Source organism: Leptonotus elevatus, chromosome 5 (genome assembly GCF_054856555.1).
Source record: "Leptonotus elevatus isolate MCC_2025b chromosome 5, RoL_Lele_1.0, whole genome shotgun sequence".
Taxonomy (NCBI): Eukaryota; Metazoa; Chordata; class Actinopteri; order Syngnathiformes; family Syngnathidae; genus Leptonotus; species Leptonotus elevatus.
Window position 1 is genome coordinate 19,305,001 of NC_141243.1, and position 26,925 is coordinate 19,331,925.

The 26,925-nt window shown below is 40.0% G+C and overlaps 2 protein-coding genes across 2 annotated transcripts in view; one reads left to right on the forward strand and one right to left on the reverse strand.

Annotated features, from left to right (window-relative positions):
- cabin1 (calcineurin binding protein 1) overlaps nucleotides 1–17,666 on the reverse strand; it is a 46,501-nt gene extending 28,835 nt beyond the window's left edge. Inside the window, exons 1-29 of the mRNA XM_086075824.1 lie at nucleotides 17,521–17,666; nucleotides 17,305–17,397; nucleotides 17,115–17,228; nucleotides 16,697–16,831; nucleotides 16,403–16,583; nucleotides 16,184–16,313; nucleotides 15,949–16,098; nucleotides 15,412–15,707; nucleotides 15,144–15,321; nucleotides 14,797–14,930; nucleotides 14,489–14,706; nucleotides 14,219–14,282; nucleotides 13,819–14,003; nucleotides 13,595–13,732; nucleotides 13,310–13,498; nucleotides 12,954–13,196; nucleotides 12,717–12,870; nucleotides 12,520–12,635; nucleotides 12,251–12,418; nucleotides 10,289–10,495; nucleotides 9,362–9,507; nucleotides 8,954–9,215; nucleotides 8,630–8,800; nucleotides 7,728–7,817; nucleotides 7,428–7,588; nucleotides 7,133–7,344; nucleotides 2,476–2,541; nucleotides 1,785–1,964; nucleotides 257–651 (exon numbers count right to left, since the gene is read on the reverse strand). Of these exons, the coding sequence (XP_085931950.1) occupies nucleotides 257–651; nucleotides 1,785–1,964; nucleotides 2,476–2,541; nucleotides 7,133–7,344; nucleotides 7,428–7,588; nucleotides 7,728–7,817; nucleotides 8,630–8,800; nucleotides 8,954–9,215; nucleotides 9,362–9,507; nucleotides 10,289–10,495; nucleotides 12,251–12,418; nucleotides 12,520–12,635; nucleotides 12,717–12,870; nucleotides 12,954–13,196; nucleotides 13,310–13,498; nucleotides 13,595–13,732; nucleotides 13,819–14,003; nucleotides 14,219–14,282; nucleotides 14,489–14,706; nucleotides 14,797–14,930; nucleotides 15,144–15,321; nucleotides 15,412–15,707; nucleotides 15,949–16,098; nucleotides 16,184–16,313; nucleotides 16,403–16,583; nucleotides 16,697–16,831; nucleotides 17,115–17,228; nucleotides 17,305–17,397; nucleotides 17,521–17,523 (4,779 nt within the window). The 5' untranslated portion in view covers nucleotides 17,524–17,666. The remainder of the gene's footprint in view (nucleotides 1–256; nucleotides 652–1,784; nucleotides 1,965–2,475; nucleotides 2,542–7,132; nucleotides 7,345–7,427; nucleotides 7,589–7,727; nucleotides 7,818–8,629; nucleotides 8,801–8,953; nucleotides 9,216–9,361; nucleotides 9,508–10,288; nucleotides 10,496–12,250; nucleotides 12,419–12,519; nucleotides 12,636–12,716; nucleotides 12,871–12,953; nucleotides 13,197–13,309; nucleotides 13,499–13,594; nucleotides 13,733–13,818; nucleotides 14,004–14,218; nucleotides 14,283–14,488; nucleotides 14,707–14,796; nucleotides 14,931–15,143; nucleotides 15,322–15,411; nucleotides 15,708–15,948; nucleotides 16,099–16,183; nucleotides 16,314–16,402; nucleotides 16,584–16,696; nucleotides 16,832–17,114; nucleotides 17,229–17,304; nucleotides 17,398–17,520) is intronic.
- A 1,282-nt stretch (nucleotides 17,667–18,948) lies between these two features.
- Nucleotides 18,949–21,356, forward strand: neflb (neurofilament light chain b). The gene is made up of 4 exons (XM_086075825.1): nucleotides 18,949–20,039; nucleotides 20,214–20,338; nucleotides 20,439–20,809; nucleotides 20,890–21,356. Exons 1-4 carry the CDS (start codon nucleotides 18,984–18,986, stop codon nucleotides 21,036–21,038), a joined length of 1,701 nt encoding a protein of 566 aa, XP_085931951.1. The 5' UTR covers nucleotides 18,949–18,983; the 3' UTR covers nucleotides 21,039–21,356.
- Nucleotides 21,357–26,925: the final 5,569 nt, after the last annotated feature.

The window sequence follows — 26,925 nt, forward strand, 5'->3', positions numbered from 1 at the left end:
AATCAATGAAATATAATGCAAACAAGAGAAGTTGAGGGGTGAAATGAAGCAGCCATCGCAGCTGCCATTGTTACTATTCCTATGTTTACCACCATGATTGCTATAGGCCTCACCTGACGTATCAAATACTACGAGTACTGATTAGATGGTTGAGGCTTAAGCTTAATTGCATACTGTGTTGGCGTCACTTGCTTATTAGTGCAGCGTGTCAAGCAGTATGGCATTAGTTGGCATAAGGTAACGGAGGGGGACTGACCTGGTGGGTTTTGCTGTTGGTGTAAAAGAAAGCCAGGCGGTAGAGGCTCTTATAGTGTTGAGGGAACCGTCCAAGGCAGAGGGAAAGCGAGCGGACGCACATTTCCACCAGCATTCTTTTCTGGTCAGCGTGTTCTGCAGGCAGGGCCTTGGGCACCTCAATGACCTCAGCGGGAGGCTCTGGCTTCTTTTTGCTTTCGTTGGCTGGGGTTTGAGAAGCAGGCTGTTGAGAGGAAGCTGCTTTTGGAGGAGTGGCTGGTACAAGCACAGGCGGAAGGCAGCTATCCGCAGAGATTTTGGGAGTTGAAGCCTCAGGGAGGGTCAGCACCACCATTTCCACGATTTCCTCAACTAGATTTTCCTCTGTCTGGGGGACAGTCTGATCTCCATGTGATTCTAAAGTAGGAAGTAGCAAAGACATCACTGAAGACTAGGGCTGGGTTAAAAAAAAATGGAATAATTGATATTGAATCGATTTTCCTTTTTGAGCCTGATATCGATTCATAAAACCATGAATCGATTATCTTACCATAAATAAAAAAAGAAAATAGAACTTTAAAGGCCTTTTTTTTATCTTACTGTTTTCTTGAAATTTACTGTTCACATTAATTTAAAGGTGCATTGTGCCGTTTAGAAAGGTAATGTTAAAGCTTTTTTTTTTTTTTTACATCATGCATGCGCCACCAACGCCCAGATGAGTACAAAGAGCGCTGACTGTTTTACTCTGACTGACTGCACCGATCAGCTTTTATCTTCCCTTTATTTATTCCGTTTTTGTCAACTGTGGCTGTCGCTTTAAGATCATCTGCGTACTCGCACGCGCACCATAAACGAGCCTGACACAGATGCTGCAGTTACAATTTGGGCCAGAAGTGGCAGTCGTGAGTAAAAAAGTGACAAACTGCACAAAGATCCTTTAAAAGTATTTTCTTACATTTATGAAAGACTTGACTTATTGCACTTTAAGACAAATCTGAATCTTTTTAATTTATATTTACAATGATTGAATTAGAATTGTGAAAATATTTTCATCTTATCCTTGCTGTGATGTCAGTGTTTGTGTAAAATTTAAGTGATTATAATTGGTGCTACTTTAATTAATAAAACAAATCATTTAACCAGGTACTGCCTCAGCAAAATTGTATTTGCAATGAAACGTTTGTGGAGTTTTTATCATGTCTTTGATATAAAAAATTTTTTGAATGTCCTATAATTAATTAATTAGTATCGGAATGAAGTGATTCAAATTGGGAAAAATCTAAATCGAATCAAACTGAACTCTTGTGGATCAAAATAGAATTAATTGAGGAAATTAGGGATCGACACCCAGCCCTAATGAAGACTGCCCGTAACACCCTAATTCGGGATAACTACAGCGGTGTAATAGAAGGAAAAATATTTACCCCCCAAAAAAGATGACAGGTACATGCATATTGATGACATACAGTGACATTTTAAAATTATGTTTTCACATTTCCTTCAGGCTACAAATAATGTAGTCACCGTCAGTATCCGAGTCCTGCCCATACCTGTGTCCTCGGATGCAGGCTGTCCTTCCTTCACAGGCGTTGTGCTCTCTGATGATGAAGAACTGACTTTCCCACAGGCAGGTTTGTGGCTACTGTCTTGTGAGCTGGTGGGATCGGTGAAAGCATCCTGGGTGGAGTTGGAGTCAGAAAGCATCACCACCTCGCTGTCCTGACTGCGTTCTGCCAAAGCAAGAAACAACAAAAGTTATTTCATCAGTTGAATGGCTGTGGATCTAAGAAAAATCATGAAAAAGTATTTCCAGTTAATTTTGTCTAAAAGTTGGCTATATATGGGTCTTTAGTTCAAGCGTACTATACTGTATATTGTATCTTTAAAGTCCAAAGGGAGTCACACAAACTTAAAAGTAATCACAATAACACAAGGAGTGTTAGGTAGGGTGGGCAGGGTTGGATAGTTTGGGTAGGAGACCAAAACTATGTCAGAGTTCCCCTAAATTGTTATTAGAGATATGGAGAATCATTGGCAGAGAACTGTAGATAGCCAAATGAGGAGTGGAGGATAACACACACACACGGGAATTTCCAAAAGATTAACATCTTATATAGGTGAGTATTTGAAGTTAGAACAGTGCAAATGGGTGCCTCTGTTAAGAATGCACTTCATTACAGAGCTGTTTTCTGACTGAAGACATAGCCTCTAAGAGAGTTTGGTGGGTTTGGAGAGCAGTACCATTCAGGGAAGCCAGCCACATTGAAGACCTGGGCAAGCAGTAATCATGGTCAAACTCTGGTGAGGCTGTTGAAGATATGGGGAGCTGGTTTTACAACAATATCAAGCAGAACTGTACCTCTAAATGCATTTTATACATTACATTTAAAATGCAGGTTGGTTACAAAATAAACAACACATTTTTGACAAACGGGGGCATAAATGCCAATCCCCTTGTAGAACCAATTCAGACAATAAATGTATTATTTATTTGTTGCAACAACGACAATAAAGGTATTATTTTTTCTTTTTTTCTTCTTCTTCTGAGACATTAATGTAGCTTTACCTTTTGTCTAGTGAGTCTGAACTATCTACAAACCCAATTCCAAAAAAGATGGGACACTATACAAATTGTGAATAAAAACTGAATTCAATTATGTGGAAGTGCCAAATTTTTACATTTTATTCAGAATAGAACAGGTCAAAAGTTTAAACTGAGAAACTATCATTTTAAGGGAAAACTATGTTGATTTTAAATTCCATGGTGTCAAGAAATGTCAAAAAAGTTGGGACAAGGCCATTTTCACCACTGTGAGACATCCCCTCTTCTTCTTACAACAGTCTGCAAACGTCTGGGGATCGAGGAGACAAGTTTCTCAAGTTTAGAAATAGGAACGCTGTCCCATTCTTGTCTAACACGCGTCTCTCTAACTGTTCAACTGTCTTGGGCTTTCTTTGTTGCACCTTCCCCCTTTATGATGCCCCAAATGTGCATTAGAAGTGAAAGAAGTGGACTGCAGGCTGGCCATTTCAATACCCGGACGGATTATTTTCCTACGCAGCCATGATGTTGTAATTGGTGCTGCATGTGGTCTGGCATTATCGTGTTGAGAAATGCGAGATCTTCTCTGAACGTGATGATGCCTGGATGGGAGCATATGTTGTTCTCCAATCTGAATATACCTTTGTGCATTGACGACGCCTTTCCAGATGTGGAAGCTGCCCATGCCACACGCACTCATGCAACCCTATACCATCACAGATGCAGGCTTATAAAGTGAGTGCTGATAACAACTTGGGTTGTCCTTGTCCTCTTTAGTCAGTATGATATAGCGCGCCCCAGTTTTCCACAAAGAACTTTGAATCGTGATTCGTCTGACCACAAAACAGGTTTCTACTTTGCCACACTCCGTTTTAAATGACCCATGGCCCAGAGAAACGCCTGCGCTTCTTGGTCTGCTTCTTCTTTGTACTGTAAAGTTTCATATGGCAACGGCGGCTGGCACGGTGGATTGTGTTCACCCACAATGTTTTCTGGAACCCTTTCTGTGATTTCCATTAGTAAGCCTTCCTGTTTGCGGTGCAGTGCCCGTTAAGGGCCAAAAGATCATGGGCATTCAGTATGATAATTTTTTGCTGGTAAACACTAGGGGTGTGAATTGCCTAGTATCTGGCAATTCGATTTGTATCACGATTCATAGGTCACAATTCGATTTAGATTAATCCCGATATGAATCTATAAATTGATTATTGCTATATATATATATTTTTTTTTTTTTACTCAAATTGAGAAAATACTAATCAGTAAACTAGTACATGTACACTGTAAGATTTGTATGAAAATGTATTTATTTATCTGAAAATTCAGGCTTATAACTGAGCCACTGCATTTAACAAACAGGTTGCAGTCTGTTTCATGTTTTAACAGCACTGAAATAAAATATTAAGGCTTAATGTTCCATTAATATAACAAACTTCCATGCTTAATGTGTGAATTCTAACCTTGAGTAAGACGTTTTGTTGAATATTCCCATAAAAAATGTATGTTTAAAAATAGATTTGGCCGCATATCGAATCGATTCGAGAATTACGCACTGTAATATCTCAATATATTGCCGAATCGATTTTTTCTAACACCCCTAGTAAACCCCTTTCTGATATTTCTCCACTATCTTTCTGCGCAACATTAGAGGAATTGGTGATTCTCTACCCATCTTCGCTTCTGAGAGACACTGCCACTCCGAGAAGCTCTTTTTATACTCCAATAAAGTTGCCAATGGACCTCATTAGTGGTAACTCGTCTTCCAGCAGTTTTTTTGTTGTGTAAGTGCAATGGACTTTTCCGGCCTCTTATTGTTACCTGTCCCAACTTTTTTGAGATTTGTTGGCACCATGAAATTTACAATCAACATATTTTTCCCTTAAAATGATACATTTTCTCAGTTTAAACTTTTGACCTGTCATCTATGTTCTATTCTGAACAAAATATTGAAATTTGGCACTTGCACATAATTGCATTTAGTTTTTATTCCCAATTTGTATAGTGTCCCTACTTTTTGGGAATTGGGTTTGTAAGTAAACACCTTTCAAGTGGTCAATGTGAGCTGATCTCACGATCAGTAGGACATCCAAAATATAGCTAAGATTGTCTATCACTGGGTTAAGACAGAATCAAGAGTAAATAATTGTAGGAAGACAAAACAACCTTCATGATGACTGCATGTCTGAATCAGGCCCTACAGTCTTCTCACCGAAATGTGCTTTAAGCAGAAGAAATGGCGAACAAGTGCATAGTGCCACATTTTCATAACTTGAGTTTCAGTTCTTTGCCAATAACAGACCACCCACGTGCTTCTGAGTTTGCTCACTTGCACCAATTGGATTAAATTTCCAAATATGTCCCATTAGTGCGATGAACACATGAATCACACAGGACAAGGCATCTCCAGGGAGTCAAGATTTTTAGTCAAGCCCACACCAATATCCAGCAAAACGCAACTACGTGAAGCACCAGACAATATGGTAAATTGTGTTAACGATCTGAGTTTACTGAAGACAGTGACCCCATTGGAACTACATGCATGTAAATGGCAAAGCAGGTGGTAAAAGCAAGCAGGCAAAAGAGGTAGCAGGCAGGTAGGTAGGGAGGAAGGGAAAAAATCTGGAGAAGGGGGACAAAACTGGCAACATGGGCAATATGGCTGCATTATAAGCACATTCAAGCATAACGTGGAACATGGGATGCGTGGAAAGATTTTTTTTAATTTTAAATTAAAATTAGCATGTATTTTTCCCATATGAGTTTTCTTAGTAGACAAGATTTCAGATTGAAAAATTTGAGACAAAAATTCCTTTAATGACCTTGCTTACCTCTGTATTTCATATTGAAGTATACAAATATGCAATGTAATATCTGGTTGAAATAATTAAATGGTTCGGAAAATGAATAATTAGTCTACGAACTTTTTTTTTTTTTAAAGCAAGATCTTACATAAAGTATCTTGTAAGCTCGTCAAGTATTACTTTTCTTACAGAATTTCGCAAAAGCACATTTGTACGTGGATTATTTGGATAGACTCTTACACTATACAGAAGTATTACGACACTAGCTTTTACACTTGCAGGAACTGAAGGCACTGGAAAGACATTACACAAGATTTGGAACTGTGGAAACCTGTGCTTAGTCAGCCAAAAGATCGTTTTTAAGGTCAGTGAAGATTAAAGCTATATCTCCCTGAGTGCTTGTGATAGTAGCAAATTTTGGATTTTAGTCAGTGTTCGTAAAAGGTTCAGTCAGTTTTTACTTGTTGCAAAGACATTTTGAAAATGTTTCTTTAAAAACTACTCAGCGGTGCCAGTTGACAGATTGCTGCGAGTGATGAATTTAATCCTAATGTTTTCTTCAGTAAAGTAAAAGTCACACTGTTGTGAATTCACTCGCGCACGAATAAAAATACCTTCAAATAGCAGCCCCCATAAGTGACTAGATGCCATGTTTTAAACATACATTTTAGGGTAAATACTTCATAGATTGGTTAGCACGTCCGCCTCCCAGTGCAGAGGACGTGAGCTCGAGTCCAGACTTCGGCCTTCCTGGGTAGCGTTTGCATGTTAACCCCCTTGCTTGCGTGGGTTTTCTCCGGGTACTCTGGTTTGCTCCCACATTCCAAAGACATGCATGTCAGGTTAATTGAACACTCCAAATTGTCCATAGGTGTGAATGTGAGTGTGGATGGTTGTTCGTCTCTGTGTGCCCTGCGATTGGCTTGGGAAGCAGTTCAGGGTGTACTCCGCCTACTGCCCAAAGCCAGCTGGGATAGGGTCCAAGTATCTCCCGATTTATTGCATTTTGATTTAGTAATCTCAGTTGATTTTATCCTCTTATTTCCTAATTTATTACATTATATTGGTTATGACTGTTAATGTAGTTTCTTTTGTAATCATCTGTTTCTCTATGTGTCCGGTTATTATCAATGGGCTGCTTCAAATCAATTGTCTTGAGGACCAATAATGTTGTTTGAATTGAAATTGCGGTAGTAATCATTGATGGACCAACTAACTATATTACGAGAATCATACTGACAAACTGGTAAGGAAAGCAAAAAGGACAAAGCTGTGACAAGCCACACACATGCATGTGCACATTCAGGCCAGCGTGCCCTCGCAAACCTCAATCTACCACTGTTTCGGTAAAGCAATGTAGTCAAGTAGACTGTAGCCATATTGCCCATTTCACCACATCCCAATCACCCAGTGCAAAAAATCCATTGTAACTCAAAACCAAGGCCACACCACAAGGTGATTATCAATCTGAGCACTCCTCAGGAGACTTCCTGCACCAGTGCAAAAAGGGCAAAGGGCCCAAGCCCAGAGACAGCGCCTAGGACTGGGACTGTACCATCAGCCTGCTGTTCCTCATGCCGCTGCTGCTGCCACTGCTGCCTTCGGAGAGTTTTGCGTTTGGCGTAATTGTGGTCAAACGGCGTGGCCACGTAGAGAGGCGATGTCACACCTGGAGTGGCAACTGATGGAAGCAAAGAGCTGAGGATGTTGCCTATTCCTACCAAAGAACTATTAAAGTCTTCATCTATCACAGAGGTTGATTTCTCCCTGAAATGAATGAGGAAACATTATTTTTACAACAAAGGATTTTTTTTTTATATCATAACTGTAGTGCGACTGTCACTACTTACTTTTCATTAGACCTGGGTATGCTGGGCATACTCTTTTCCTCCCCTATGGCAAAGGGCCCTGTAGCAGCCTCAACCAGCATACTGAACAAGACTTCATGGTCCAGACTGGGCTCATTAGCCTCCAGCAGCTTTAAGATGGTAGCGCTGAGACGGAAGTGCAACTGAAAGAAATGATTCAAACAATGCCTTCAAATGGGAGTGCTTTCAAACAACAAAACCGAGCACCTCATAATTCTGATCTACTAAACTCAGCTCAAATACCAACTCAGGAAATATCGGTATACTGTATGAGTGATTTACCTCCAGGGCCTCCATAGCCAGGTCAGGTGGATTATGATAATGGATTTTACGAGGATACCTGGCAGCCTCTTCATGCAGAAAGTGTGCTGCCTTCAAATTCAAACAGATGACACTCAACGCACCAGTAAAGAGGGATGATCATGTGACAAAACTAACATAAAATAACAAGAAGGGTTTTAGTATGGAAGAGGAAAGTTACAAGTGATCTAATAAGAATTCACTATGCTTCTCCAAACTGCTCCTGACCTCCACGACATCGTGTTTGAAATTTCAAAGTTCACCTGCCTCCAACGATTTAATCATAAGAACAGTGCTATGACTAATGCTGTATGTTTTTGTTTTTTTTAATCTCTTGGGAAACACACATACACATAAAAGAACATCTTGTAAGGGGAGATAAATAGTAATCTTTGTTTCTGTAGGTGGATTATGAAACAATCTCAAGAGTGCAGCCTAGTTTAGCAGTTACTTTCATCACATTTAACTTTTTTTCCCTTTAACAATAATCACAGTACAGTAATTTCAGGGTTATAAGGCTCACCCGACTGTAAGCCGCAGGTGTTTTAATGTTTCTTTTCCATAATGAGGGCGCAATTGTCTCGCTCTTGTTTTGTCTATTTTACTGTATTTGGGCTCACTTGGTTTGTTTTGCTCTGCCTGACGCTCTTGTGCTTCCTTTATAGTGCGCCCCATTGTGATCTGATGGATAAGCCGCACCTTTGTATTAGCCGCAGGGTCGAATGCAATAAAAAAAAACTAGCGGCTTATAGTCCAGAAACTATTGTAGTTATTATTCTAAAAGTGGGTGTCTATCAGACTAACACAAGTCCGTTTGGGGAAAATAATATATATATAAGCAGGAAAATCCAAACTTAACAAGTGAAGTTTCTAGGTCTGCTTACCTTTTTGTAAAGCTTCAGAAATTCCACAGGTGTCTGTCTGCGTTTCTCTGCTATCTTGCCCAGCATATAGTGGATGAGCCACTCCTCTTCATCACTGTCACCGTCACAACGGGAGGCTCCCTGGAAACACTGAGATGCGGTCTCTAACATGGATGCTCTCCTTTCCTCCATCTGAAAATCAAGACAGAGCAGAGCGTTAAGATGTAAATTTGCTTATTACCACAGTTCTAGACAAGGCCTTCACATGAAGACGCAGAATTATTTGATAACTCGCTTGTAAAGCTGTAAAAAATAATGGCAAGACCTTGTTAACATGTGCCTCACCTGTTTTACCACCTCTGACGGAAGCTCATCACGCCACTGCTTTAGCTGCCGCGAAGCAAATGAGTGCAAAGCATATGATATGGTTCCATATTCGATCCAGAGCGACAGATTGGAGCTGTCTATCTCAAGTGCTCGCTTAAAGCAGTTGAGCACAGCCTGTGAGTGTTTCCATATGGGCACATCGCTTTTAAGCTCATTTGAATTGAGTTTCTCCTGAATACGACTGGCCCTAGCTAAGGCCATTCCCGCCCAGGAATCAAACCTATCCAAACACACACTGAGCATCAGTGCAAGCAAAGATGAAAAAAGCAACTACAAAAGTCATCACATTCGATTTATAACATTTACTACAAAACCTTAAAACATTGACACTTAAAATTAATAACTGACAGTAGTGAAATGACCTACCTGTTCGGACACACACAGATGTCATGCATATAAAACTTTATGGCTTTGGACTGCTCCTTGTTCTTGAAGTGATAATCAGCCAGCAAGTAGTAAACCTCATTAATGATTGGAGGGGCTGGAGGACTACCCTCGGGAAGGCTTGGAGTCTTAAAAAGCAACAAATTGAAAACATGAGGAAACTCCATCTGTCCATCCATACATACATATATACATCCATTCATCCTCTGCACAGCTTATCCTCACTATGGGTGCTGGTGTGCTGGAGCCTATCCCAGCTGACTTAGCTGACTTTGTTACCCACTTCACCATCAGGAAGAACAAAGTATTTTAGGCCCCACCAAATATCCGCCGTGACTTAAAAAAAAAACTATCCATGACATGCGCATTATCTGACGATTAAAGCGCTACTGCCACCTACTGTAGTGCATGTGCAAGTACATTTTATACTAATCCGGCAAGGGGTTCCCTGAGGTCACACGTGCCCCGCCGGCATAGCAACGCGACCCACTGAATGACTGATTTGCAAGGCCCACAGAATATTGAGTTTTATTGTTATTAAAAACATGGAACCTACCAAAAGAAAGATTAGAGTGTCCTCTTTCATAAGGAAAAAAAAAAAAGAGTATATTTCTAGCATTAGAATATACCTAAGTTTCATCATTATTCACAAATCTATTTAGAACTGTGAGTCAACCTGGCCCTGGTTGATCTATTTTGCTCTGCTGCCACCTTCTGGCCGTTTGTGTAATAACTACCATTTCTTCAGTTGAGAGGCTGCATCAAAGCCTTCTGTATGCTTTAGCATAAAAAAAACCATAATAAAACGTATAAATATGTCTTTGAGACACTTAAAACATTTAAAATAGAACAGATTTAAACATTTTTGGAAGCAAATGAGTTAAATTTGATGTGGGATCATGAACTGACCTTTTTTGTCATGCCCTCAATGTAGGTTGCAACCTCATCCATGGTGAGGGTGGGAGTTTCACCTGGGGGGGCAATTCCTGCAAACCTCCTCAACAGGTTAGCTAAATCTGCAGATACGGTGCTCGTTTTGTAGCTATCAAACTCAGGCAGTGACTTTGGTTTAAAATACTGGAACATGAAAAGGGCATCAATCCACAGCAGCTCAACCTGCAAAACATTTATTAGTTCCAAGGACTAGATTAGCGTATTCAACATTAAGAGTTATTTTATTACATCTGACGCTGGCAAAGCATATTCACTGTACTGTAATGTAATCTAATGGGATTTCCAGGCAAAACCTCTTAAAATTATGGCCTAAATCATATTTTGACAAAATATTTTTTGCCTTAATCATCTCTTCAGGATACTGGCCACCTCTGCTAAGATTGGCTACATTCTTATATAAACAGATCATTTAATTCTTCCCCTGAAATAAAGTTACTGATACAGTATATGATTAGTATTTGGTTCTGTTTGTTTTTGTTTTCTTAATTTTTTTTTAAATAAAGATAAAAAATGTAAATAAATTAAAAAAGGGAAAAAATGACATAGGCCATTATTTTAGGCAGGCAATGCTTTTACTAACAGTACTGCACATTCAAAAGTTTAAATCAATTGCCATTGGTATACCTGATAGCACATCCTAGTGGTCAAGTGCAAAAAAATCCAAATTTACAATTCTTTAATGGGATCCTGGCCAAATTAACATGTATGGCTTGATTCGTAGTTTGTTTGTTTGTTAGCTGGGAAAAGTGTCTAAAAGCAAAAAAAATAAAATAAATAAATAAATAAAAATAAAAAGCACCTTTATATTGATTTATTGTAGTTTTATGCAAAATGTTCAAACAATGGGGCCATCCATATTGGCCACTAATCACAGAAGTGATATGTGTGTCATCTTGCTAGTCTGTTAATTATTTTCAACACAGATATTGGTACCAGCAACTTATTCCTAACATTTGTTAACAATCACGGCCGAATGTTTGAAGAGAAGCGATACTAAAATGAAGACGATGGTTACACTGTATGCACTGTATTTATTGACTTACTTAATTTAACTTCAGTTGAAAAAAAATTAAAGCAAAGCCAGTCGCCATAGCAATTGTTCATCCTGTGCATTGCAGGATTGAACTTTTATTTTGAGGCTGGCCATTGGTAAATTGTCGTGCTGCATGTTGTGAACAGTCATTGTGGCGGCCAGATTGATTTATTTTGTGATTAAAAACAACATTGCAGCACTAGTCAGGGGGGGTTAGGGTTGGTCTCTCGAGGCCAATTTGGTCATGCAATTGCCCAATGATACGGCATAATCCATTCAGAATCAATGCTAGAAGCATTTGTATGCATTATCAATACTAATTGTGTGTGTCACACATGACGTCTCTTTAGTCACATGTGCGATAAATGTGGCAGTTTTTTAAAGTTATCGTGTGTGTCAATGCGCATGAAAACTCACATTTTCAAATCCATTACAACAAAAATATTGACTTTTTGTTCCTTTACAGAAAAAAAAATCATAACAAGTTAATTTGTAGATATCGCATCATTGTGATACATATACTGTAAATACTGTCCAACCCAGTTTGTTTTTAGTTCTATTTATCACCAAATTTTCATAATAATTTCCCTTCACCGCCACAAATTTTAGTTACAAAAAACTGGTGCATGTGATGCAAAAGCAGTTTATTTTTGTAAAATGTCCCTGGAAATGCAGGTTTGCTAAGGGGAGCACAAATATTCTATACAATTCTAAACTATTTCATATCAATCAGTGTTTTGAGAAAGTTTTAGTTATTAGAAATCAAAAAGTTTTGAAGGTGGTATGTAACTGAACTGTGCAAGTCACCTATGAATTTATAAGCTTTTTTATGTCACACATGACCACACATTTGCATGTCAAGGGTTAAGATTGGAAAATCTGACCTGTGGAGAGGAGTGGTCTTCAAGGAAGCGGGCCTTGCTCTTCTTACTAGGATAAGCATATAGGCAGAAAAAGCACTGTTCCAAAGCCATCTCCAACTCCTCTTTGTAGGGATGACGTACGTTGCTGGCATTGCCAGTAGTTGCAAACTCTTTTTCCAAAACTTGAACCTATGGTAAATATCAAGGTTATACATTCAAATTAATACACATAGACAATTATATTATGTGAAGTCTAGAGGAAATGTTTGTGACGGTATGCCGAAGCTTACGAAAAACTTGAGTAGTAAACCATCTGAACAGCAGCACAAGGAGCGACGTCCAAGATACTCATGAGCGGTGTTCAGAAGCATAAGGGAGGATGGCAGCATCGGAGAGTTGGAGTCATCTAAAAGTCATGTTAACACTGTCATTCAGTACAACGGCAATGTTATCAAAACACGTGCATGAAATCAAAGAGTCCACAAACCTTCATCATCGCCTACAGACATATGTTGTTGAAGCATAGCGGTAAAAGCAGCTTCTTCATGTTTAATAATATGATATAAAATAATCCATGGCAGCACAGAGAAGATATAAGGCTCTTTGGGATCATCAGAAATTGTCATGCTATGATCGATCAGCTGAAAAGAACCACAAAAAAACATTATCATCCCATACAGACTGATGCCTTGCCATCAGTGGGTCTGTAATGTAATAACCTAACCTGAATAAGATTGTTTGCCAGTCGAGCCATACTGGAGAAGTGGGTGATGTTGCTAACGATCTCCAAGTCTTTGGTAAAGCAGATGTTGATGCCCTCCAACAGCTTCATAAGGGTGCTCACCCATTCTTCCTTCAAAGGTGGAGAGCTGCTTGAAGAAGAGTTGAGCTGCTGTAGCGCTTCATTCAGAGCCATCTCGCTTGCCTCGAGACATTGCTGGTAGTCTTGGAGCCTTAATAGCGAATTCTGTGGCAAAATTAAATGCAGCAGAATGAGAGGCACCAATCACACATCATATCTCAGCATCTCATGAACAAGGCTGTTGTTTTGTTGCCTCATAAGTTGCGGCGTCATCTGACCTGCAGCAGCAGCAGCTGAGCAGGACGTTCTGGTGCTGAGCTAACAAACTCCAAATGTTTACTCCTGCTGCCGTAATTAAGAGTAGGTTGCAACAAGCGCACGACCGACTCAAAGTCTGCAGACTCAAAGAGATGCTGGATTTCCTCCAATGACTGACAGCGCTCCAGAGACTTCAGTCGTTTCTCAATCTGGCCATGGGAAAAATAAAACAACATTTGGAATGAAGAAACAAGGACTTTTGATAAACGAAAAACATATTTTGAGGCATAATCCAGTACACTGACCTCCTCAACAGAGATTGCGGAATCTACCCTTAAATTAGGCAGTTTGATGGTATAATATTTCCCTTCAGCGGGCTTGGGTTTGCTCTGCAACAGCCCTGTACAGACATCATAGCTCTCAAGAGCCAATTCCATGTCTCCCTGGAAAGAGACACAGTTCCTTGTCTTACCTAGTTAAGGTTGAGTTGAAATGATTCATATAGTCCAAGAAACAATGTTGTACTTACCTGGAGAGTAAGGTATCTTGCCTTCAGCCAGTAGACACGCACTGTGACATCTAACCACTTGTCCTCAAACAGATCTTTTTGGGATGAACCTAAAGCCAGGAGCAAAATATCCGCCTGGAAATGCTGCCCAGGGAATTCATTTTCAGCAGTGTCATTGCAGGAACCACTGTTTCTTCTCGAAGTCACTAAAGGAGGAATAAAACAGGAGGTGAAAATGTGCATTTCCCCGCAACTTTCCACATTGAAATCGCTGAGCTGAGAATACAAACATACTCTATTGCCAGGACAATTTTGACAAATCAAAACAGTAACTCGTCAATATACAAATAAGACATTTTATAATACTGAACACTTTAATCAAATGTTTAAAATGGTGTAATGATTCATGAACGGGTCTTGCCTTTGTTGTGCAACCATTGCTCCAACTGCAATTCCATACATGCCAAACTCATTTCCAACAGTTCCTGTACATAAAGAAGCGACTGATTACTATCTATTCATCAGTTGAAAATTATGCACTCTAGCATGTTTATGGGTCACTAAATGAAATTATTCCTGAACTACATTTAACAGTGAGGGGAAATTAAAGCAATGAAAGACAAACATTTTTTTAATTTTGTATTGTTTTCATTTTTGATTTGTAGCAAATAGTTCCTGTTTTGTCATTTACCCGGATGTGCTGGTTGCTGCAGTCTCGAAACAAAGGGTTAGGAAGGCCACAGCTGTGCTTTCGCCAAGTCTGGTAGACCTCCAGCGCCACAGCAGTCATACCAGGAGGCCACTCCTCCATGAACTTCTGACCCACTGCTTTCAGATAGCACAACATTAGGTCCAGTATTCCTCCATTGGACATATTTTTAAGAAGGAAGTTATGCACATCCTGTTGCTCTACAAAAAACAACAATAACAAAAACAATTGTTTTGTTAATAGGAAAGATGTTGTTAAAAATATCAAGAAACATGAAGGACTAAGTGTACCAGATTCCATGTAATCAACTGCATCAACTGGAACGCAGCTCCTCAGTAAAGGCTGCATGTCATCCTTCCCATTACACTGTGCCTCAAGATTACTCAGACTTCCATCTTCATTATCAGGATCAAACTTCCTTAGCCTACAAAAAGGGGAAGGATTATATATCCATACAACACACGCAAACCATCCACCTATCTATCTTCTATACCGCTTATCCTGACTAGGTTGTAGGTGTGCTGGAGCCTATCCATCAAGAGCCAATCACTGGGCACATTTACACAAACAACCATTCACCAGGAAATACAACAGCACACACAAATGGTATGAAGAATAACAGCACAAATTCAGTTACCTTGAAGGAAGGTACTTAAACAACAATTCCTGAAAATCAATCTTCTCTTCCTTTTTGCATTTAGTGTTCCGAACCCGCGCTGAACGTCTCTTGGCGGTCTCAACGTTATCTTCTATTGCACGTTTCCTTTTAGGTGCTTTCTTTGACTTGTCTGTCAGAGATATGTCCATAACCGTAGCTGTGGACAGTGAGGGAACAATGTAAAAAACAAAAACAAATTCACATCATTAAATCATTATTAAAAACACAACTTGTTTCCACAACTGACCGACAGAAGAAGCAGCTGTGGGGATTTCCACAATGGTAATTTGGGTTTGGATGGCAGGTTGTGAGAGCGCTGATGGCTCAGGAAGTACAGTTGGTGGCAGAGATGAGCTGGGGCTGCTGCTCAGCACCGTCGTCTGGACGGTGCTGACCGGACTGCTGGGCTCAGGCAGGTTTTGGAGGAAGCTTCGGTCACGGTATGCAGACAAGTCAATCCTGCGTCCAAGACTTATACGTGGCGGCCCACATGTGGTTTGATATCTATACATTGCAACAAGGCTTTCACCCACATACTTCCACCTGTGTTCAGATAATAGTCCCATGTAGGTAAACATTTAACACACCCAGAATATAATGAAATACACTAAATGGGCAAAAGTATTGCGACACACCTCTTAAATCAATTTAGAATGTAGTATTAATAGTCTACTCTACATATTAAATTGTTGTAAGCACTCAGGAATCTACAGTATGTGTGGACGACAGTCAGATTACAATTACCAGTAGTATTTGAAGAAAATTGCAAACACAGAGTACTCACGAAAGACATCTGATAGGCTTAATCAAGACCAGATCAGGGGTTGGCTCCGTATAAGAGAGAGCCTGTCTGCGTTTTCGTAAATCCAGAGCCTCTTCCACAATAGATTTCCGTTCCTCTTCCTCTACTTCCACATAGTGGACAGACATGTCACTGCAAACCATCCACAGAAAAGTTGGTGAGAGCGCTTCCTAAAGCATTTCTCTACGGTGAAGGATAGAAAGATTAATGCAGTCACCATCTCTTGAACATGTGCATTGTGTCTCTTTTAAGATTGGCCTGCTCCTCAAAGATTTTCTCCTTCAACACCAGGCCTTTTGTGTAACAATGATCCTTTTCAAGGGCTTTACTGATGAAGTACAAACACCCTGGAAATATTGATGCAGATGACCATCACTTTAAGGCTTGTATTGTGAAACAACAGAAACAAAATCGACATTATTAATGTTTAACATACAAGTGTAGTCACAGAGTGTGTAAAGAATAGTGATCAGATTGTCCAGGCAGGGCCAGTGGTCCGGGTTACACTGCAAGCCCTCCTCAAAGGCATGCCGGGCCAAAGGAATGCGCAACAGTCGTACAGCCACTTGTCCAATTTTGTACCACATGTTCACATCAGTGGAATCCAACAGAACAGCCTACATAAAGAATGGAGAGGACATTAAACGGTTTGTTTTTTTAAAATCCTTTTTCCATGAAGATAAAATTTTAGCTGCACAAACTGATGTGTAGCATTGTTTTATTGTTTGACCTCTAAGTAAAACTCCATCGCTGTCTCCAGGTCATCTCGTGATGCAGACATACTAGCCAGGTTTTTAAAAGTGGAATACTTCAACATCAGGCCGGGATGCTTGAGACCCAGACTCTGATCCTCTGAGGGCATGGCCTAAAAAAATAGACAATGAATAAAAGGTACTTCAAAACGAGGATTTATTTTTAGACAGCAAAATAAAGTAGGATATTTTTTTATGATCCGAAGCTTACTTTTGACAACCACATTTAAAAGTGCTGTTTATATTGTTTTTCATATAATCACAATAATTTCCATAATTGTTTGCTGAAAAAATATTGCAGTGCCAAAGCAGCTCCTTAGTCAATTGGAATTATTAGTTATGAGAAAGCATACATCACGGACTAATAAGTGAAGACAATGATGTGTGCAAGTTTACCTCTTTGAGGAGTGGCGTTTTAAGCAACTCATGATATGCCTCTGCAGACTCCTCAAACTTGTCATGTTTCTGCAGATCTAAAGCTTTATGATACAAAGCAAAAGCCTCTGCTTCCTACACAGGGGGGGAGGGGGGGCTGTCAGCACATAAATGTCAGCAGTAGAGAATAAGCAATGCATAGTCACTGTACCTGAGCCTCTTTTGTTCGACTTTTCTTAGTTCTCAACGGGTCTTGAGACTCATCTGCAGCTGTTGATGCAGCATTTAATGCCGCAATTCGAATCTATAAAAGAAAAAGGAATAAGCCAAAAAAAAACAGAAGCTCACACATAGTATACCCTGTTAAGTAATTCCAAGAAACATTTGATTAATGTTTTACAAAACATGCTAGTATGTGTAACCTTACCATTTTGTATGTCAGGGATGATGTGGTATTTGATAACAGACCATCCACCTTTGGGTTCAGCAGCTCCTGATCGGATCTATTCGCGGGTATAATAGCAGCGGTGATGTGAAAACTTGCAAGGTCAAGTGACAGGTTAGTAGTGAAAATACCGGTATCAATGACGTGCGCTGACAGTCGGAGAATGGTTTGATCAAACATTATCACTTAACACATCGCAAACAGGGTTAGCTTAACCAACCTAACTCAGAATGTCAATCTAAATACAGTATAGCAGTTAGCTTAGCTCAGCCACGGGACAGTCAGATTAAAACGAAACGCATCAGCTATGAATATGTCACTTAGAGTAGTAGTTCTATAACTTTATGGGCTGTTAACTGTCCAGTGTAATAAGAGTGACAACCCTAAAATAACCGTTAGGTCGCTGAACTAATGTGGACATATGCGAGTTGGATGTGCTGCTGCTTCATTCACTAGAGGAGCCGATCGATGCAAAGCAACTGAGACTTACCATTCATTTCTATCTCGACGGGGACTGTAGCATTAATGTTACATTAAGGCAGTAAACCGTGAAAACTCTGCAAGAGAGTCAATATGGCGTACTATTTAAGTTTTAAACTTCAATCAATTCATCAGCCTTTGTTGTTGTTCGCGTAAAAAGCGCCACCATCTGATGTGCCTACTCACTAAAAACCTCGTCGTTCATTGGCCAATGTTGTATTCGCTTGACCAATCATATATCTACATATTAAACAACTTTGATTTCCAACGATATGGTTGGTTTAACCGTCATATGCCTTTTTACATTGAAATGCGGTTTTTCATTTGATAACTCATCTTACCTAATTAATTTGAGCTCTTGCTCCAGAGCTACCAGCATTCAAAACTGCTGGCTTCGAATATGTTGAGGAATTTATTCTGTAAAGTTTAATAAAGATCTCAAAATCGGATAAAAAACAATACTTGAGTCTGTCTTTAAAATAATCCAACCTGCATGCTAATCTAACATCCACTAGAGGGCAAACATTGACTATAATACTGTATTTTTACCAAGGGCTTAGAGTACATCACCATGACCAATGCATTTAGTTCCATTTAATGAAGACATACCATATGTTTTACTTTCACCTTACACACTCTTTTGCTTGATAACATGACAGACAATGAAGTAATACAACTTGCAGGTTTAGGTGTACCATTAGGGTAGGATGGGGGAATTTGCACTCAGTGACCCTCTGCTTGTTGCAGTGCCCCTGCCACTCAACATATTGAACATCCTCACCCCACCTTTCGTTCTTGGCTGAGACTGGCTTGCTGGCTCCATTATCAATTCCTTTTGTCAGCATGCCTGCAAAAAGCAGCTTACGTCACGGTCATTACAGGCTCTATAAAAGCCAGTGTAATGCAGAATCACTGCGCAGTTGACACAGCTACATCGCAAGACTCAGATCAGATTGCCTTAAATCATGACTTCCACCGGCTTTGACTTTTATTTTCCTTCTACTTACAAGAGAAGAACCGTTGTGCGTAGTGCAGGATATGGACCTATAGAGTCAAGGGCTGCATATTCGAGCCACTCTGCTCCCGCACCTTATGCATCGTCATACAGAAGTTTTCCTACCCACAGTCGAGCTACCTCCAGCTCTTTCCTGCTTTCTGCTCCAGGGTATACAGCTGCCAGTGAGCTTCGCCTTGACCAAGCAGCACAGGTGACCTCCGAATTCAAACAATTAAGGACCCAGGAGAAGGCTGAGCTACAAGACCTAAATGACCGCTTTGCGAGCTTCATAGATAGGGTCCATGAACTGGAGCAACAAAACAAGGTGCTGGAGACTGAACGCCTGTTAATCAGGCAGCGCCAAACGGAGCCATCGAACCTTCGGGCTCAATATGAGCACGAGATCCGCCAGCTAAATGCTGCAGTGGATGAAGCCCGTTATGAGAGACAAGCTGCCCAGCACCACAGGGATGAGATGGAGGGCGTGCTGAAGAACCTGCAAAAATGCTATGAGGATGAAGTGCTTGGTAGGGAGGGGGCAGAAGGCAGACTTATGGATGCCAGAAAGGAGGCAGATGAGGCCGCAATGGAGAGAGCTGAGCTTGAGAAAAGAGTTGAAATTCTGCTGGATGAGCTGGCCTTTCTCAAGCGTCTCTGCGAGAGCGAAATTGCGGAACTCCAGGCCCAAATCCAGTACAGCACGGATGTGTCCGTGGAGATGAATGTAGTTAAACCGGACCTATCAGTTGCTTTACGGGACATTCGAGCCCAGTATGAGACAATGGCACAACGCAATCGCCAGTCAGCGGAGGAGTGGTTCTGCAATAAGATGAATGTTATGTCGGTAGGCACTGCTCGCAATACAGAGGGTGTACGTAATGCTAAAGATGAAGCCGGTGAATACCGCAGGCAGCTCAAAACTAGGACGTTGGAGATTGATGCCTGTAGAGAGCTCAACCAAGCACTGGAAAACCAATTGCAGGAAGTGGAGGAGAAACAGAGTGCTGAGATTTCTGCACTGCAGGTGAGCAACTCATAGACATTGATGTGTGTCTTCACTGTGGGACAAAAATATCTGCAAATCAATAGAAAACGACTGAAGCGGTTGTATCTTCCCTTAGTGGTTATTTAGGCATATAGGAAAGGTTATATTATGCAGTTATTTCTGCCAATAATGTATTTTTATTTTTCACCACAGGATGCCATTAATCATCTGGAGGAAGAATTGAGGGCAAACAAGAATGAAATGGCTCGCTACCTGAAAGATTATCAGGATCTTTTGAATGTGAAGATGGCATTGGATATTGAAATTGCAGCCTACAGGTTGTACTCCTACACACAAGGTTCATGTATGTTGTATTGTAATTAAGAAACAAATGCCATAAACATGCTGCCTTGCTGTCTGTGTTTAATACAATCTTAGAAAGCTGCTTGAAGGAGAAGAAAACCGCTTAGACCGGTGTGGCCAGATGTCTTCTGTTGTTCACTCCCAAGCTATGTTTGCTGGGCCTCCTCATGGAAGATCTCTGGTCTCCATGCAATCTCAACTGCATTCGGCTGCTCCGTACCTACTGGCCCCTCGCTTGTACAGATCAACAATCTCCACTGAGGAGATAATATCTGCAAGTGAAGCACAGCAAGCAGAGGCAAGTGCTCCTCAAGAAGAGGAGGAGGAGCAGGAAGAGGAGGAGGAGGAGCAGGAGGTAGAGGAGGAGGAGAAGGAAAATGAGGAAAGAGATGACACGGACAAAGAAGAGGAAGATGAGGAGGGTGAGAATGAAGCTGATGGAGAAGGTAAGCATGTGTGTGTACACAGTTGAGGCTGGTGCGTGTATAGCAGTCAATTACTCATTTCTCTTTTTTTCTCCTTGAAGAGGCTGAGGCTGAAGATCCATCTAAGGAGGATGAACAGGAAGGAGCAGATGAATCTGACCAGAAGGAAGAAGAAGACCATGATGATGAGAAGGAAGGAAGTCAAAAAGAAGTGAAAACAGCGGCTGATGAGAAAAATGGAAAAGCCTAGTACTGTTTATTTATGCTTTGGTAACTTGCAGCTAAAGCAACTGCTCTCCTGTGAGGCTCGTATTTATCATCCGTTAAATTGTAATGGCGAACTTGTTGCATGGATGGTACAATTTAACCGGGATTAAAGCTATGAGAATGTCACAAGCATCAAAACTATAATTGTGCTTTGTGTGGATTTGTTCGCAACATGTTTATGCTTAAACGTCACCAGAATATCCTACTAAGAAGTTCTGTACTATACTGAACTGGCTAATATCTTCACAGTGGTTGATATCCATAATGTGCTGAAATAATAAAGCCTTGAAGCCTTATAAACCGAAAATCTATGCAGTGGTTTTCATTTATAGTTCTATGCACAGTTGTTGCATCAAAGAAAAGGCCTTTTCAATAAACGTGTATTTATTGAATATAAAATATTATATATTTTGCTGTCATTTTTACATTTGTTAACCAACAAGTCCTTGTCTCTACAGGTAAAGGTTATCTTCACCAGAGTAATAGAATTTATCATAAACATGAGCAGCAACTAAGGTGCCGGTTTTCCTGTATCACTGAAGCACTAATTAGAATCACTTAATGGCGTATTGCACTATATTAATTATGCTGTCAAGTGCTGTTAATTTTTTCCCTTTAATTGCCAGTTATGCACTTTTTGTTCAACTGAGCTTATAAATGTAAAGTAATATAGTTGTGTTGATTTTGAGCGAGCATGCCATTGTCCTAATGAAATCTGTGGTTGATGTGTGACTGTTTGCGCTGATGCCAGTGTTTTTCTTGTATGCCACACCCTCATCAACTTCCCTATATGGACCGGAGCACGTCGAAACCTTTATGACTCAGCAAGTGTGCTGCGCCAATGAATCTGGCCGAGTGTCAACTCTTGCAAGACAGCCAGCGAAGGGGAATTTCATTATTTCATTAGGAGGAAAAGGGGGGGGGGGCAGCGATAGAGAGGTTGGGATGGAGGAGGAATGACTAAGGGAGGAGCGCCGAGACATATCTCATTGCATTAAACCTTGACAGAGGACAGACTATTTTATATCCAGTAAAGAGATGCCAGGTCTTCCTTTGGGCACTCGCAGAGGCCCAGTCTACACAGTATATCAGTTAAATGAATAGCACACGCGATATCTTCTCTTATTACACCCAGACACTCCCAGAGGAATGAACACATTGCGAGTTCTATTTGATTAGGTGCAGCACACACCAACAACATGTATAACAGCATATTTTGCCTATGCAATAAATATTGAAGCATAGAACATATCTCCTCCTCCATATCCTTCTTGTCCTTGACTTACTCCACCCTAAGCAAGACTCCGCCTCAGCCTCTTTCTGTTTCTACAATGCAGCTTGAGCCAGTCCAAAAATGCACTCAAATTAATCATCAGAAACACTACTTTCAGTGAATTTGGCTGCACCCACACTTTGCACTACTCAAAGCAATAGCAATATGGTTAATGTTTTCTTATTGATTAAAACACTCAAGCAGACTAATGATATTCTTTTGGTTGGACCCAAATATATAAACCACCCAGCAGGCATGGTGCTTAAAAAGGGTGCCGAGCACTCGGTGCAGATACACTAAACCAATGATATGAAGTCATATGCACACTAAACAAAAGTATTGAAACAGACCTATGAATAAAATAATATGTGCCCCAGTGCACAAAGCAAGGTCAGTAAAGACATGTGGATGAGTTTATTAGGGAAGAACTTCAGAGTCCTGACCTCAAACCTATTAAGCCTAGGAGCTCTCAGTGGTCCTACAGGATATGATGAGGGGGGAAAAAACCACTATAACGCAATATTTTCGTCAGAAGAAGAAGAAGGAGGAGGAGAAGATGATGATGATGATGAAGAAGAAGAAGACATTTACTAAATTGTCATATAGGTTTGGGCCCATCCATCCATTTTCCAAACCGCTATCCTCAATGCCAGCAAAAAATAAAGGTTGTATCAACTTCATCACATTTCATCTTCATATAAATTTCATATACTGCAGTCTATATGACACGGGTATGTTCTGACCAGACTAAGTTCAGTTCATAAAGCTTTCCTGCATGTTGTGGACATCTGCAATGTCATTATTGCTAAGAGTGAACAAAGGAGTGAAGGTTCTGCATAAAATATTAAACACTAATAACATGCTCTTTAACCCCCAAATAGTTGGCAGCGGATGTTAACAGACTTTTAATGTTTGCCTTTATCAGCTCTAAATAAAAGCGTGTAAATTACAGAGGTAGAAGACAGAAATACAGTGCAGTGAACTGAATTTGGACATACAATCTCTTTCAGCTTGAGTACTAGCATCACTGAATCTTATGTTGCCTTGCAGTCTGATGCACCCAACAACATTTGAATTATTAATTAAGGTGAAATTGTATGACTTTTGTATCCTGGAAATGCAGACCAGACTAGAAATGACAGTGGTGCAAACACAATAACATTGCATTGCTCAAAACAACAGCAACAGCAACAAATACAACAACAACACAATAATTTACTCTGCTTTCATTTTAAAATAAGCACTTTTTGCAGTTATGTTGTACTTTTCAGCTGTTGTTAGCCCTAAAAATGACACACTGCTTTTAACAAAGTCCAGACAGTGATGGTGGCAATGCTGTATGGTTTCAGATAGCCCTGCTTTGTATCCTCAAAGAAAAGGAAGTCTTAGATAAGCATTTTGGCTCCCTCTGTTGAGCTCAGAGAATCTCCTAATTAAATTGTTCTGCTGACAAGCCTCTGTGTTGGCCTGAAAACAGAGGACTGGGACTGTTTATGTTCAAATGTAATTACATTATTAAAGATGATGTTTTGCTTTGTATGGTGCACATATTGTAACAGGTCTCAAGTGGTCTGGTTTGCTAATTAAAAAAGAAATGTAAGATTCCTTGTTGATTCAGATGAAAACAAAAGTGGGAGCCTCTTGAAACCTGTGAAGACAGAGAAGCATTGTAGGATTTACAGCAGATAGTCATTACTTAATAATATTAAATTAACTGTGCACTGCAATTTTTTTTGCTGTGATTTCACAATAAATAATTTGATAAGTTTTGCATGACTCACAGTAAGTATTACAAAATTATACTGTGAAATGTGTGATTTAACTATGCATTGTTGTAAAAGCACAACCCCATATTGTAACTTCACAGCTGCAGTGGCAAAACGTTACTGGGTAATTACAACCTTTTGCTGTGCACTGCAAATTCACTCAGACACATTCATACACCAGTGGTCGGCTACTGCCATGCTGGGCTACCAGGTGGGAGCAAATTAGGGTTCACTGTCTTGCTGAAGGACACATCAGCATGGTCACAAGGGCTGGGGATCAAAGCAATAAACTGCCAGCTGGGTGATGACCACTCTACCACTGAGCCATGCCACCCTTTGTGCCAGGCTGCAGTCACTCCAAGCTGCAGGAAGCGAGCAAAAGCTATGACGTCACGCAACTGCCTCCAGTATAGTTTTTCTAATGACATTTTTTTTTTTTATGTTTTAAAGTAAATTCATTAATCACATATACTATTTGGATTTTATGTCACAATTCAAAAGGGACCAAAAGATAATATTCCTCCCCTCATTCACAGATCATTCATATTTTTTTCCAATCTAAGGTCCCATGAGCTCTACCGTAAGGGGTGGGATTCGGCTTTGTTCGTTAATTATATTTCATTAATCATGAAAAAAACGAAAATCTTTGGGGAGGAACCTTTGGAGGAAGTGCCTTTGTTGTCCTCGCCAATGGAAATGGGAAATGGTGTCTTCACACTCTGTGTCATGTTCGGTTATTTATGTCATGTGACTTACCGGGGAATATTTGAATAAAAATACTAGACTATAATAATACTGTTGAATACTGTAAAATCCTTGCATTTTTTTTTTACTGTGTTGCTGTGAGGCCTTGTTGTGATATAACAGGGTTTTTTTTGATTGCATGATTCCAACAATACTGTCGTTTTTTAAGTTTTAGTTTACATGTTTTGTTTATACACGTATTCATTGGGATATTACACTGGAACTTAATTACAACAAATTACTGTAAAACCACACTGTTAATTATTGTGAAATGCTGGTAATTTTTTTACAGGGTGATCTAGGGTTAATTTTTTTTAAAGAAAAAAAAACTGTCAAAAGATGCATGATGTTCCGTCACCGGCCAAAGATGGAGCATTGACTCAACAGTAGTGCCGGATTAGACTGATTATTTTTAAGGTGAATGAGCCAGTTGGCTAAATACTGGGTGGGTGGGGGATGGCGGGGGGATGGGGTGTTCTGTCTTTTGAATGTTTGATGTGCATCAAATTTCTCTTACAACTGCAATATATGATATTACATACACAAAAAATTGTCTAATTAAATCATGCAACTTAAAATGTCACACTGTAACTGAAAAAAAAAAAAATCTTCAAGTTTGCAGCTGCAGTAATGTAGTTATGCCAAATTGTCTGAAACACCTTTGAAGAGGATTTTTGGTAGAGAAATACACATTCAATTTAAGGGCAACAGTTCTGCTGGACATTCCTGCAGTCAGTATTCCAATTGCATGCTCTCATAAAACTTGTGACATCTGTGCCATTGTGCTGGGTGATAAAACTGTACAGTGACCTTTTATTGTGCACAGATTAAGGCACACCTGTGTGATAATCATGCTGTCTAATTAGCATCTTGATGTCACACCTGTGGGGGGATTGATTATCTCTGCAAAGGAGAAGTGCTTACTAAACACAGATTTAGGCAGCTTTGTGGACAATATGTGAGAGAAATGGGACCTTTGTGTGCATGCATGGAAATAGTCTTTGCTCTTTGAGTTTAACTATATAACATAGTAAAATGGAAATGTGTGTCTAGATAGATCACTAGGCGTGACCAGCTCAGTGGTCTAGCCGTAGAGTGTCTGCCTTGAGACTGGGAGGTTGTGGGTTAAATCCCTGGCTGAGTCATTCCAAAGACTATAAAAATGGGACCCATTTTCCTCGATGCTTGACACTCAGCATTATGGGTTGGAATTGGGGTGCTTGATCACCAAATGATTCCCGAGCGCTACCTCTGCTGTTGCTCACCGCTCCCTCAGGAGACGGGTCAAATGAGGAGAACAAATTTCACCCCACTTAGGTGGGTGTGACAATCAGTGGTACTTTTTAAAAATGTCAGCCTCGAATACAGACTAACCAATCTCTTGGTCCCATTTGTATCGGTTGGCACAATCACCTATATATATTATTTGAAAACACCTACCATTCTAGAGTGGATGTTTTAACCAAAGGATCTGTCAAACACATAACTACCAGCTAGATTGGTCAAATTCAACCTTTTTTTGGGGTTGATTTTGCCAATCGGTTTTTAATGTGTAGTTTACCAGAGATGGAACATTTAGATTTTCTACGTATTTTGTAGAAGTTTGAAAATGTAAACACTGGATTTGTTTTATAGAAATCACTGTGAGAAATCATGAACATGATCAATGGATTCACACAAATGAGTATTATCACTTAATAATAAAATAACATCAAAATTGATATGAGGTCATTTGAGCAAAATGTGTTCTTTCAGACGTGTGTATCAAACAGGTAGCCCTTCATATACATCCCCAAGAAGTAGCTCTGTTTCAAAAAGGTTGGTGACCCCTGGTCTAGGGTGTACTACTAAGACAGCCCACCAAATGCCCTAATGAGGATACGTGCTATACAAATTGGATGGAATTTAGGTCATGATTTTTTAATACATCACTTCATGTGACATTAGTGATATTAGCTTGCATAAAATCAAAGTTTATGTGAAGCTTGTCCAACATTATTGCTAACAGAGCCATCATAAAGACTGATGCATCTCATAATATGCCAGCATCCCCATCTGAATGATACCACCATTTATTGCACCAAAAC